This window comes from Fulmarus glacialis, unplaced genomic scaffold, assembly GCF_000690835.1.
Source record: "Fulmarus glacialis isolate BGI_N327 unplaced genomic scaffold, ASM69083v1 scaffold35617, whole genome shotgun sequence".
Lineage (NCBI taxonomy): Eukaryota > Metazoa > Chordata > Aves > Procellariiformes > Procellariidae > Fulmarus > Fulmarus glacialis.
In genome coordinates this window covers 6672-20596 of record NW_009221971.1, presented here as the reverse complement: position 1 = coordinate 20596, position 13925 = coordinate 6672, and the positions used below count along the sequence as shown (strand labels likewise).

General features: G+C 43.7%; 1 protein-coding gene across 1 annotated transcript in view; it reads right to left on the bottom strand.

Moving 5' to 3' along the window:
- The window catches only part of FOXP1 (forkhead box P1), a 35484-nt gene that overhangs the window by 18808 nt on the left and 2751 nt on the right, over window positions 1-13925 (bottom strand). Inside the window, exons 3-4 of the mRNA XM_009581310.1 lie at window positions 8880-8963; window positions 19-220 (exon numbers count right to left, since the gene is read on the bottom strand). Coding sequence (XP_009579605.1) covers window positions 19-220; window positions 8880-8963 — 286 coding nt within the window. The remainder of the gene's footprint in view (window positions 1-18; window positions 221-8879; window positions 8964-13925) is intronic.

Genomic DNA, 13925 nt, shown 5'->3' with positions numbered 1-13925 from the left:
CCACCAGAACCCCTTTACCTGAAGAAATGGGGACGTTGTATTTATCCGAGTACCGCCTCCGGATGGGTCCGACGTTGTGCATGCTCGTGGTAGTGATGACCGACGGTCCCTGCGTGACGGGAGTGATGGGTGCAGTCGGGGTGGTGGGAGTATGAGGTAAGCTCTGGGGAGACGGCTCGGATGCAGTCTTGGAAAGCGTGACGCTCGATACCAGATTCAGCTGCGGAGGGAAGGACGAGGATTTCGTTACAAACGGCATTTCTGGCTAATTAAGGGCTGCAGAGAAAATTCTCGATAACGGAGTCTTCCTCAGTTCGAAGCAGACAACACAGCCTGAGCGTTTGCCACAGCACAAAGTGCTGTTGTGACATCTCCATTAGGAGCCAGTAAAGGGAAATAAATACATACATTTCTGAATAGACTTAAAAAAAGAATAACGTAGCCTGCTGCCAGAACTACAAATCATGGATTTTTATCTAAACCTTAAACCAAGATCTCACACAGTATATAATCATTTTAATATTTCATGTTAGTTCCATTGTTTCACAACCCCACGCATCTCTTTTTTCCATGCTATCATTATGCATGGCTTCTAATCAGTCTTCTTGGATATTTCATTGAAGGCATCAGGCTTAAAATAAAAGGCAAGACTTTCCTAGGGACGTACCAGGGAGAAATGCAATCTCTCTCTTCAGCATTTGGACTTTTTTTTTTCCTTCCCCTCTGTTCATCCATTTTAAAAGCAAAGCCCAGAGTAGGTTAACACTGGAATAATTTAATTAATCACACTACATGAAATACTGCAAGCATTCAGCCTAGCAGAAGTGGCACCACTCTTTTTTCCTCCTAGGATGGAAGGCATCAGCGTTACCTGCACGAAGCCCAGCCCCGGACAAATGGCAGCTTGCCACAGCAGGCTGTAAAACACAACTGCCTCTAGGATCGTGTATCAACCCCAGCTCCAATGCAAGTGTTTTCGATACACAACCCTATTTATATAACCAGCATCCACATTCCTCCCCGACCCTTTCTTTTTGCTCTACAATGTCCTTTGAAAGACGATGTTTTCTGCTGAAGTATTTTAAACAAACAATCCGATCTCTTAACTACAACATCAGAAAAGATGACTGAGAAAAGGGCTCTCTGACTACTTCCACATTTCCTACCCTTAGGCGGTTTTGCAAATAATATTGGTGAAATCCTGACCCCATTGAAGTCGGTAGCAAAATTCCTACTGAATTTAACAGGGCCAGAATTTTACAACTTTTGTTCGTGATTAAAATTCCTTTTTGCTGGACATTAAACCTTTTCAGATGAAGGCAAGACACACTGCTCAGCTATGCCCCCAAACATCTCATGTTTATCCGTAAGGCACTGTATTAATTTTCCTTGTATGAAAGTAACCAGATAAGAAAACTCCTATTAGCATCCCTCATATGAGTTAATAGCCACAAATAACATTTCTTTATAAAAATAATAGGATTTATCCAAAACAAAGGTAGTGGAAAATAAAGGGCCCTAATATTACAGAAGGGATACCAGCACAAAAAGCCCATCGCCCGCAGAAAGGGCGCAGCTGAGCGACAGATAAATGGTGATTGCTTTTCCCTCTTGACGGGGAGTCGGAGCAAGCTGAGGGCAGCCCCAGCCACCAACGCCCAGCACTGTACGGCCGCGACGGTGCACCAGCAGCTCAAGTACCGCTCCAAAGAAAGGAGGTGGTGAGCAGCAGACCTGCAAACACCCACCTTTCTCTGCAGGTGCTCACAAACGACGCTTCGCCTTCCACCGGGAAATATTTAACACTTTGCGGCGAGGCCGGAGAGCGCGAACCCAGTGAGGGATCGCGAAAGGCGGTGAAATATGGGTATTGATTTCCCAGAGAGACTCCCGCACCGGAGTGAACTGCTAAATGCGACCGGGAGGTGAGCATGCCTGTTCAAACCCCTGCGGCGCCGGGCACTGCCGCCACGTGCCGCTGCCGAGAGCCCGGTCCGTTTGTTGACTGGCGTGATTTAAGGACACTGATTAGGGACACGTATATAGTAATGTCTCCCTGTTATCCATCTATCCATCTATTACATATGATAAAAGGACCAGTGACGATAATAACAGTACAACTGACAGGTCTCACCATGAAATTAAATCTACTGTATTTTATCTCAGTTTCTAAATGGACATTTTAACAGTCCAGTAACTGCGAGCAAATCTGCATCAATTTTAAGTGCCCGTCTCTAGCGCAGGCTCGGCAGCTGGGCCCTCCTGTTGGAAAGATCACTGCTCCTGCTTCATCATTACGGCTCCAACTACTCCATTTCAAAAGAGTCCCCTTCCTTTTTTAGTGTGTAAAAACTTAACATCTAATCTGTTTCTACTAGGAAACTGCGAGAAAGGATCCACAAAGGTCAGTGTTCCCCGCTTAAAGAATTTGAATCGAGTTAAATTTCTTTAGGCTTTTCAGCATAGGTAGCAACTAGGAATAAACAGAAGAGGACGAGCAAAGGGGGGGGCTTTAACAGGCTTGACAAATGACACTGTGATTCACACCCACTGCTGGGCTGCCACTAATAAGCTACAGAGGAAGCAGCCAATCTCAGCTAATTACCAGATAAAATTGTATTGTAAGGACTCTAATTAGGAGATGCTTATGGAGGTGATCTAATGATTAAACGCTGCATCCGAGTGACCCCACCATCAATGTGCAGTGGTGCAAGATGTCACCGGAATATTTTGTAGAAACAGTAATTTTATTTCAAGGAGGGGAGGCAGTAATATTTGTAATAATGGCTATGAGGTAAACTAATTAAAAGACAGTTCCTAAAGGAAGACTGTGGCTTTGAGCAGCTGTGGCCGTTCCAAAACAAAGTGCCAAATCTCAACAGAGGAGCTGCAGTCAAGTGGAAAATTTCTGCCTGACCTCTGCTCTCGCTATTAATTTGCAGGAAAACTAATGACACATATACATATTCCCACAAAATTGTTCTAATTGCTAATTTGCCAAAGGAGCCCAGTTTCCAAATTAAACATGACTGCAGTCTGTGAGGAAAGAGAGAACAAAAAGCTGGAACGCAGCGAGTGTGCTGCGTTTCACCTCCGACGACCGTTTGCGAGCCTGAACCAACAAGTTAATGAAACACGACCTTGTCGATCGCTAGCGAAGTTTTTCCTTTTTCCGTGTTTTATTTGATGACACTCTCTCTTCTTCCAGGCAGGGTCTGATCCCTGCCGATGCCGTTACCAAAACACAAACTAGGGTAAGGGAGGAGAGGGCTGCCCTCCCTCCACAGATTCTCGCTGCTGCTTTCTTTGTTGCATCTATAGCGCGAAGGCTGAAAAATCAGTTGTGAATTAGAGCAGAATAACAAATTATGAATGGTGTTGGTTTTGTTGCCATCTTGAAATTTTAATCTGAATGGTAAACTATTAAATCTTAATATTGGCGTCCATTAGAAACGCGAAAGCGCCTGTGAATGATTGTGCAGGGCAAAGATCAGGGAGGGACTGGGCTGGGAGGGTTTCTTTTCCTGATGGAAACTTGACACGGCTTCTCCCTGTTTGCATTTTCTATTTAAAAACAAGTTACTATGATTAGAAAAGTTGTTCGCACTCCTATTTTGTACACAGCCTGTTTCCCACATACCGTAATTTTTGGATGAGGTCTCATTGCTGTCAGAGGGGAGGGAGCCTAAGTCACAGCACTTCAATGAGCAAGAACTCTTGCATTGCAACAAGGCACAATGCGGGGCGCTCTCCAAGTACGCCGGAGAGTACAGCCCTTGCACCAAAGGGTTAAATGTTTTTGTAATGTTTGTACTGGGGAGGGAGGGAGGGAGGGGAGGGAGGGAGGATTTCCTCCAGCCTTAGAAAAAAACAAACCCAACACAAAACCCCCAAAACAAGAAGGAAAAGAAAAACCCTAACAGAAAAACCACCAAACCCCACAAGTTTTAGGTCCTAAAATTATGCAAATTCAATCACTGAACCTTGTTGGGTGCTTTGTTCAGTTTTGGTTTTTTGAGAACATTTCGTCATACTGTTTTAACTTAATCATAAATACCGTAATTGTTTCAGCATTCAATATCCTGTTTAGGATTTTATTATTAACCTTCCCTTTCAAGAAATAGTCATGTCTTGCTATTAAAGGTGAAGACTGAGTCATTTTCTTTTTTTTCTTTAGATAAAAACAAGGCAGAGAGGTAACCCTCTCCTTCACCCCGTAAAATAGATTTCCAGTAAGTGGCTCTCCCACGAGGGCTAAGTCTGACTTCTTTTTGGGTAAACATTTTACATGACAATAGTGGCTGCACACAAAAAAGCCCCTGAAACTCTTTTAGAAGAAAAAAAGAAAAAACATATGTATACTTCTAAGTGTCACGGTGGGGCCATACCCACTGCTGCAGGGCAGTGACTCCTCTGTGATGGATGCTGCCGCTCTGGTCCCAACTGGGGCTGAGGATTTATCTGCACCGAGTTCCTGGGACTGAAATGCTCTGGAGCAGACTCCTTTTCTTGACACCGAGGGCGAGAGAGAAAGCTAACACTGCGCCTAAAACTTTGTTAAATGCTGTGTCTTCCTCTCCTGTTTCAGCCTGGACACATTAGCGTATTAGATGCGGAGCCTGGCAGGCAGCAATCACTTAGCAGGTGTTGTTATTGGCAGGAATACTAAGGAAACTGAAGCTGAGGAGTGAGACTTAATGAAAACCAGTATATAAAAACAGCTTTTGTTGTGCTTGAGAATCTCTCTTTATTGCTGCGTATCATTATTTTTTCAAACTATAAAGTACGGCTACAGCAACTAAAATGCTCAGTCATTACCTCAACAGTTAAAAGACTATTTTTTTTTTAATGCTTTGTTATTACAGTTGCTAAAAACAGTATTTCAAAACAATCGTAACTGCTATGGTTAGGGTAAAAAAATACATTAAAGAAGGGATATCTAACAGTGCATTTTATTTAAAGTGCCAAAAGCTTCCTTAAAAGTTTTCTGTCTATTTTTAAAAGATGGCTATAGCACCTAGTATGCAGAATTACTTATTGGTTGATGCTTTTTCCTTCTCCTTCCCTTCCTATGAACTTTGACATAAGTTAATCCCCCAAAAGAAAGCACATTTCCATTTCAACCTATTATGCTGATCACTAACACCAATGAAAATACCATGTAGGGGAAGGTATCGTAATAGCAAATCCAGAATGAAAATTCTTTAGAAATTGTTGTTCTGGCTTTTGTGTTGTGGGTTGCTGCTGGTTTTTTTTTTTTTTCCTTGAAAAAAATTCACCTTCAAAAATATGTCACAGCATCTTCCTTCACAGACAGCTTTGTTCTACTTTATTCAGGCCTTCAGTCTCACTGAAACAAGACACGTAGCAGTAATAGGAACAACTTCGCGTGCTCCAAGTGTTAGGTTGTGAGATACTTCCGTTTTCTGTCAAAGCGCTGCACCACTGGGCATTTTAATTATAAAGTTGGACATTTCTAAAGGCGGCATTTAGCACTGCCCCAGCCCATGATGCAGTCTCCCTCCCCAGCCCGCACCTGCCTGCCCAGCAGCTCCTCAGGAGCAGGACAAGAGCTGCCCTTTCCAGTCCACCAGACATCAACAGCGACCTCCCTGCGTACGTACCTATCCGCCAACGATTTAGGCCATCCATCACTACACTACGTAAGAAAATGTTTAAGTCTCGTCGGCTTTAATAGGACTAAAGAGCTTTATGAACAGATGTCTTGGTGGACTGGTGTAGCGAAATGCACGGGCCGCTCCACCGCCCTTCCCAAGGTCAAAATTACCGCAAGGAGCTAAAGCCACCCGAAGGTGGGGATGGATGGACATGGCTGGTCTGGACAAGCAATCCTTCCCCAAAGCTGGGCGAGTTTTGAATCGACGCACAACGACCAAGAACCCAGCTGTAATCCAACCAGTCCAAAACCACTCGCTCAAGCTGCTACCTGAAGTCCAAAAGGGAAAGATGGTACCAACAGTCAGTGTGGATTACAAATGGCACGTGGTTAACACGAGGCTCAGTCACCAATTTTACCTGCCAGTAACAAAATAGTTTAAAAACAAGCATTAAGATCCTTTAAGCAGAATAAAAACATTCCTCAGACATGAAAAGGCTGTAATCTTAAATCCCAATTCACTGCTATGTTTGGATTTGCAGCTGCTCTTCCCTTTAAAATCACCGATGTACCATACTATATTAATTCTAACATACACCTTGCATTAGTTATGTTGGCAAAAAAAAATTAATTACTGGCTGTAAAGAATACTTTGCACTGCAATAATGGTCATCAGATCTTTTTACCAAAGTCCTATCCCACTGAGTTAAAAGGACGAGGGTCTAGCAGAGTCTATGCAGTGCCTGTGTACTTTTTTCACTAGGAAAGCACAATTTATGCAAAACACTATACTTCTACATTTTATAATTAATTTTCAAATGCTTCACCTATACATATTTTAATAATTTCTGATTTATCAGATGGTATCTATAATAAATTTTTCTATATTTCAATAAATGAAAAGAAGGCAGTTTCAATCCAACAACAGAGTGCCACACAATATAGGCCTGTCAGGCACCAATTTTTACTTCTAACATGTAAGTTAAAGGATAAGGAATTTATAATGCTGCCTGTGAACGAAACCACTTTTCATACACAAATGTGATCTTTTTTTTTCCAAAGGGTAATACAACAGTACATTTACATAAACTAATCCAAACAATCTATGTATTTGACAATGGCAAACCTCACACAGACTGCCTATTGTTGGTTTACATCTTGGAGTTCTTTATGTTGGCTTGTAACACTGCTCTAGCTGTCAAAGGTTTGACTTGGACTCTAAATAAATGGTTATAGAAGTGCTGTGCAGCGATATTGGACTTCTTTGCAAAAGAAAACCTGCTGTGTATGAATTCAAAAGCTATTAATTTTTCAGTCAAAAATATTCATGCCTATTTCTTTTAATAAAGAAACACTGTGCTGAGCAACTGAGAGATAATGTTGACTAGTGGTACAGAATTTTCAATAGAGCAGTTAAAAATAAATTTAGTAGGAGGTCCCCAACAAAGCTGTAATTTTCCAGAATGTAAAACATTTTTAATACTAATCAAGACAGCCCCTTTCCCCCTGCGTTCACTTTTTTTTTTCTTTTTTTTCTTTTTTTTTCCCCGCTGCTTTTCCCTGTTTATGAGCTGTTAACACTAATCTTCATGGCGACACCGCCTGGTATCTCCGTAGCCTACAACACCCGCGAAAGCTTCCTGCCCGCCACGGCTGAGCATCGATCACGAGCTGCCTTGCCAAACGCTGCTCGCCTTCTTATGATTTCCTCCCTTTAGTTTTTAATCCTTCCTCCTGAGGGGCACCGCTGTTATGAAAGGCCTCAAGGCAGAGTGCTTTGAGACTCCCAGATTATTCCGCTGTTTTAATTTTTAATCCAGTAAGAGCTATAGAAACCAAACCTCCTCCCCATTCTGTTGGGTCTACATACTTTGCCAACAATGCGCTGAAGCATTTGCATTCAGCCTGAGATGGATGCGAGGAACTAGAAGAATGCTATTTTTATAGACACTGTAAATAGTTTCTACTCTAGAGGGCTGGTATCCACCAGATCAAGCAATTTTCGGCATCTCAACAGCTTAAATGGAAGGGTTTATACCTACCACTCAACTCTCTCCAAGAAGGCCCCGAAATTTCCCATTGACTTTGACATCTGCTCCAGTGTTGCTGAATAGCCTGCAATTTTCTGACTACTAGCCTCCCTATGCACTTCTGCAGCCATTTATTTCCAACTACATGGAAACTGAGAAATCCTTTTCTAGTAAAAATGGGTGCGCGAAGTGTTTAATGATTTTATGTTCTCTATCTCTGTAATGTGTTCTGTTTCAGACATTAATTTTGTCTACCAACTGCATCTTGGCAGGCTACCATATTTGCTGGGTTAATAGTCTGACTCCTTTTTATTTCTATCACCATAAATCACACATATATGGGTGTGTGTTTGCTTTATTTATAGAAAAAAAATCAGTCAAAACAGATAAACCAATACTTTGTCATTATGCTGCATCATTGCATATTGATTAAAATTGCTAGTACTAACTATAGATTGTCAACGCTCAATTAATTTTCACACAATGACTCAAAGCAAAATCAAATAAAGCCAGTGTACCTTTAAATCTTACAAATCTTAAAATCAAGAAGCAAAGCACTCTCTCCATTTTGAATAATCATTGGAAGCTCTGAGGAACATTTTCAGCGTTAAGAGGTTGGGAGAAAACAACAGCTGAAGAAGAGTCATTTTCGTCAGGGAACGAGATGGTGGATTTGCGTGGGTTTGGGGGTACCCAGGAGCTGCCTTGGGCTGCAAAGCCACTTGCTTCCCCCATACCCCCTTTTTTAAAGGGTAATCTGAGGCAGAGGAGGTTTCCCTTCTCAGTTTCAACAGTGTAAAACCTGATACTGGGTAACCGCGATTATCATCAAAACATGCAGCTAGAATCTCTTCTACTGTAAATGTCTGTCAGACAAGGAAAAAGCAAAATAAATATACTAAATATAATTTAATTACATCTCCTTCCCAACACTTCCTAAGATTTCATGCAAGTCAGACTGATGCAAAGAGACTTACAGGCTAGTACATGAGGCCAGAAAAAGGCCCAATGCATCAGCTTTAGAGCAAAACTTCTTTCAAACTCCCTGAAGAGAAGGGGACGACGAAACCCAGGTGCCTGTGGCGGTGCCTCCTGCAAAGCGGCACTTTGCATCTCCTCACCGCCACCGGCTCCAAAGCGGGCCACACTTTGCATCACGCGCTCCGGTGGGGAACAGGAAAGAGAGGTTTGTCGTGAGGTTTTGTTTGCTTTCAGCACAGTTCGGTACTTACAGGCTGAGGGGTGGCTTTTGGTTCAGTCGACTTCACATGCAGGTGTGTCATCATGGCTTGCAGGCGCTCTTTATCTTTTGCAAGCTGAAAGGGGGGGAAAAAATATCCTCTGTTACTCATACGAATAAAACCCAGCCTCTGCTTATTCCTAATTAAACAGCTGGCACCGAGGCATGAGACAGAAGAGTTTTATTGCTGAGTAGTTTGGAAATTGTATATGGTCTACTCATGAGGCAAAGCTAACGCATGGTGCTGGGTGTCACCATTTCCCAAAGCAAAATGCATTAGTCCTCGAGTGAGAAGAGCTAGACCTGCTGGCACCAAGAGCTTCACTCTAGCCCTGACAGCTAAAGACAACAGTGAATCATGTTTATTAACCAGCCCCACTCCAGCTCAGGAGGCGCAGCAGAAAGCAAGCGAGGCAGCGGCTCCAAGATGCGTTTGCCTCCTTTCAGACCAGAAAACAAGTGACACAAATGGGCTGTGGCTTTTACGTCACATACAGGCTTTGTGGCATGTGCAGTGAGCGCAGAGACAGTGGTGGTTAAACCGCACGAGGCACCTCCACGGGGCACGGTGGGCGGCCTCGGCTCTAGAAAACACCCTGCTTCTACTTGAGAAGGTGGCACAGCCCCTCGGCAGGTCACCCTGGGCAGCCAGGCTGGGAACCTGAGCAGGGGCACCCTGAGCGTGGGGCAGGAGCAGCAGTGGGAGTTGCCAGCGTCCCTTTGGCATACGCCTGAGAGCAGCAGGGTGGGAAAGGCTAACGGCGTCAGGAACCGCCCCAGAGCCTTCATCTCAGGGCACACAACGCCACAGGACCGATGCTTGCACCCCTTCTCATTGGTCACATCATGCCCAAGAGTTGGGGCAAAGCTCCTGCTCCGGATGTCTCTTGCATTTTTTGGTAGAGATCTGCGCCAGGCCACAGCTGGCATCTCAGGATCACACCGTACGCATCCTCGGCCAGGACACTTCCCAATGCATTTCAAGGCACTGGACAGACACTGAATCTCATCATTTTTGGAAACAAGAAGTCTTTTGTATGTGTGAACAGGACTTTTTCCAGCTGCTCTTCAAAAAAAATACAGTAAAAAGATATTAAGAAATCATACTAATGAAAAAGGGGTGTTATTAACCTACATGCCCAACATAAAGGCTCCTGCTTCCAGCAGGACTTGGATCAGGTTGTTACAAATGACAATTTTTGCAGAGCTGAGCTTTTGCTTTAGACAAGCCAGATTCCCGGTGCCAAGAGGAGAACCGTGCTTGCATTCCAGCAGAACTTTAAACAACCTGCCCACCTTATCACCGTCATCTGTTTGTAGCAGTAAAGTTGGGCTAAGTATATATAAAAGGAGACATGGTCATAAATCCCATTCATAACCTTACAGTCAAGGTTGTCTTGCTCTCCGCAAGGCGAGGGGTTTCTGACCATGCCAGAAAGGCGTCATGATGGGATAAAACTTGGCACATGGGTTTCCAAGACAGGAATTAAATAAAGGAAAAAATGGTGTCACCACTGCGTGCTCTGGAAGCGCAAAAGCAAAAATCGCAGGGCTTTTCAAACAGCTGCTCTTTTCTCGGTCAAAAATCTCAATGGCAAGAGAGAAAACCTGACACCTACAGCAGATCTCCTGCAATCTCATCACCAGATCTGCGCTGGACTTCACAGAAGAGCCAAAGGGCAACGACAGGCTCTTATCATAGCACTGCAGCAGAAACTTCTCCCTCTGAGAGTCCTCTGAGGACCTCTTCAGAGAAAGGAGAGGTCTCACCCCTCAGCTGCCGTGCTTCACACAAAACAGATTAAAACTGAGCAATAGTTGTACTCTCAGTGCAGCTCTGTTGTGCAATCTCTCATTTGTAGCAGTCGCTGGGCACACGGGCTGCTTGGTGGGGTCATCTGTGCATTAAATTTTGGTCTGCAGGCTACTGCAGAAGAACAACATCTTCTAGCCAAAATAAATAAAAGGCAGGCACCTGAAAGCTTCCTGCCTGCACCAGCGCGGCGGCAGGAGGGAAAGGCACCCGGGCAGCACGGGGCACACCCTGCAGCGCTTCCTCCAGGCCCCCTCGGCAAAACGGAGCGGTGCACCTCCCTCCGAACGTCCTTGTTTGTAGTGTTTTCACTCATCATCTTAGCAATGCTTTTAACACCGTTTCTGGTGGACAGAGGTTATTAAAGATCCTCTCGACATTTCAGGCAGACACACGCTAGCATTTTGTCATAGTCTAGGAATTCAAACACTCACCCAGTTAGGCAGGAGTTTAAATTATGAAAAATAGAGGTCTCTCAGTTTCAAAGCACTGAAGAGAAGTAAAAAAATCTGAAGAATTTCTTTAAACTGTTTTTCCCTTAGGTCAGGAAGCAGTAGTGATATAAAACTAGAATGTCACTAGTAGCCCCTCCGGTCAGTGGGGTCATACAAAAGAAGCCATGAGGGCTTGCTCGGCCACCGATGGGAGCAAATTTTCACTGGTGGCACTCACCGGAGTGCAGATGGTCCAGAAATGGGGATTATTAGTAGACATGCAGGAAAATGCTCTTCATCTACTGATAGCGTTCTTGGGCAAGGACTGTTCTGCCATGTACGAAAGGATCTGCTCTGTACAGGGGGTCTGAGGACTATCATACAGTCCCATCTGAAGCCTCATTCTTTTTCCCTATATCCCTTTGGAAAGCTCTGCATGGTGGGAGTTTTCAGACGGCCACCCAGTTCTTCATGATAAGCCTGATTTTGTGAGGTTCCCCTCACCTCTGTGGGGTACAACCTATGCCAGAGCAAGGTACATGCTTTGCAAACTTGGGCACCAAGACACATGCCTTTCCCCGGAGAGGTTAAACCCTAAAATTACACAGGCAGGAAAGGCAGGAGAGAGAAGGCAGAGAAAGCACAGGCCGGAGGGGGCTCAAGGCGAGTGGGCAACACAGGAGTCTGGCAACCAAGGAGCAAGAGAGAAGGCGTTAGGCACATATGATGGAGAAATTGCACAGGAGGAAAAACAGACAGAAATAGGAATGTGAAAATGGAAACCCAGTGAGGGCATTCAAGAGGAGCAACATGGCCACGTCAACAGGAAGGGGAGATCGCTTCAGCAGCAGGATTTTGGACAGACCAAGAACAAAGGAGAAGGAAGCCAGTCATGGGCAATGCAAGAGACAACCAATACGTAGCCTCTTCCCTCCTGTTACATGCCTAGTTAGGCTGTGCACTAGAAAGGTTTAGGATCCACTTTTGAAGTGTCAGTGGAAGCTTTAGGAAAACAGGCACAAGCCATGTTTTCACTACACTGAAAATGGCCAGCTGTCTTAATTTTCTCCTATTAGGAGATACTTTTTTAAACTCATCATAGCCTTGTTGCTGTCCTGAAATGTTTTTCCACTAAAAGGCAGTGCTGCAAAATGGATGTCCTATTCCAGCTAAGAACTAGCTAAGGATAGGGATATGTTCCTCTGTTTGTGTTTTACCCAGCAGCCCAATTCTCACTATTTATAATGGCAACAAATGATCATGTCAAGATGGTTTAAACAAAGTGAAATATGAGAAGATCTCTACCTTGTCTGTGATATTTTAAGTATGTTTGTGATGGAAATGCTGAGACCAAAGATACTTCGAGATACTTCTGCAAAGCGGCATTTGCAATCAAACACAAAACAGATCTGACTTGGTTTTTTCAAAGTTCATTTTAAAATTACTTTCTTTAAAAGACATTACACTTATCTCTGTCTACAACACTGATAAAACTATTGTGCATAAAATAAATGAAAGCATAAAGAAAAAAAGAAAGGCTTGCATTTGGGTCCATCACACTCAAAACCTGAAGCGCATCCCTCAGGTGGAATGAATTAGTTCAATTACACTCTTGTCTTGATGGGGCTGTACATGAACGAAATGGTGCAGCATTTAGATCTCGCCATGGTGTTGGATCCTGAATGGTATGTGATACTTCACAGCTCCACTGGAAGGCAATGTTTCTCATCAGTGCTGAGCACCGCGGGGCGAGTGGGAAAGGCTATGGGTCCCTCTTCTATCTAGCTCACAAAACTCGGCCACAGGGCTTGTTGTTGCCACTCTGTCGGTAACTGCTCCGTTGCGGGAGTATCAGGTCTTAGTCCAATTGCTCCTGCTACAACACGTTGGGTGCTGCAGACTACATCGTTGAAAACCCTGCTATTGGGCCAGACTTTTGTTTTATAACGGTTCTGTGCAAACACTGGTCATAGCCAGAAAACTAGGTACTGGAGGACAAATCCTCATGCATATTTAGGCAGATTTTTTTTTTTTTTTGACGTATCAGAGGACTGATACACAGGATGAAAGGAGAGGGAGAAGAGGGGAGTTACAGGTACATTTCAGAAGCCCGACCATCCTCTTCCTCCACCTGTCCTTGCTGGCCAATGCATAGATGGTCTCACTCTGTTATCAACACCCGTCTAAATTAAGCCTCCAGTTCATCCTATCTACTGTGCTAGTACAATTGTTAAAAACAAATCCAGAACTTTTTGGCCCTCCCACCACTTTGACATTATGTTCTTGTCTTGGGGACCTTATGCTGCCTTCCCATGCAATGACTCTAAGCTAAGAGGTATTCCCCAGCACTAAACAAGTGTGAAGCTGTAACTATTAGTCACTTATAACAATTAGTAGAATGTACCGCTGATAAATCTTTCAAAAATATTGTCAAGGGCTTATGGAGAAGTGGTAACCAAGTATCCTCCCTGTCCTGTCCAACTGCTAACATAGGGCATCCTCCTGTAGTTCCAGGCACAGCCATTCCCAGCAACTGCAGGTGAGAAGGATTAATGCTTTTCAAGCTGATTGTAACTGAAGAATCTAGATTTACCTTCAGCCTGAATATTACTGCATCTTGGTAAAAGATTATCTCGTATCTCAGTTTACCAGGAAGACTGCAGATTTCTTTTTTTTTTCCTAATTCCCGAGAAACTTGTTAAAATAACAGACCATTTCTCATAACATTTTCTGCAAGACACTGATACTTTATGACTGGTAGTTTGGTTTTTATAAAACTTGTATTAAAATA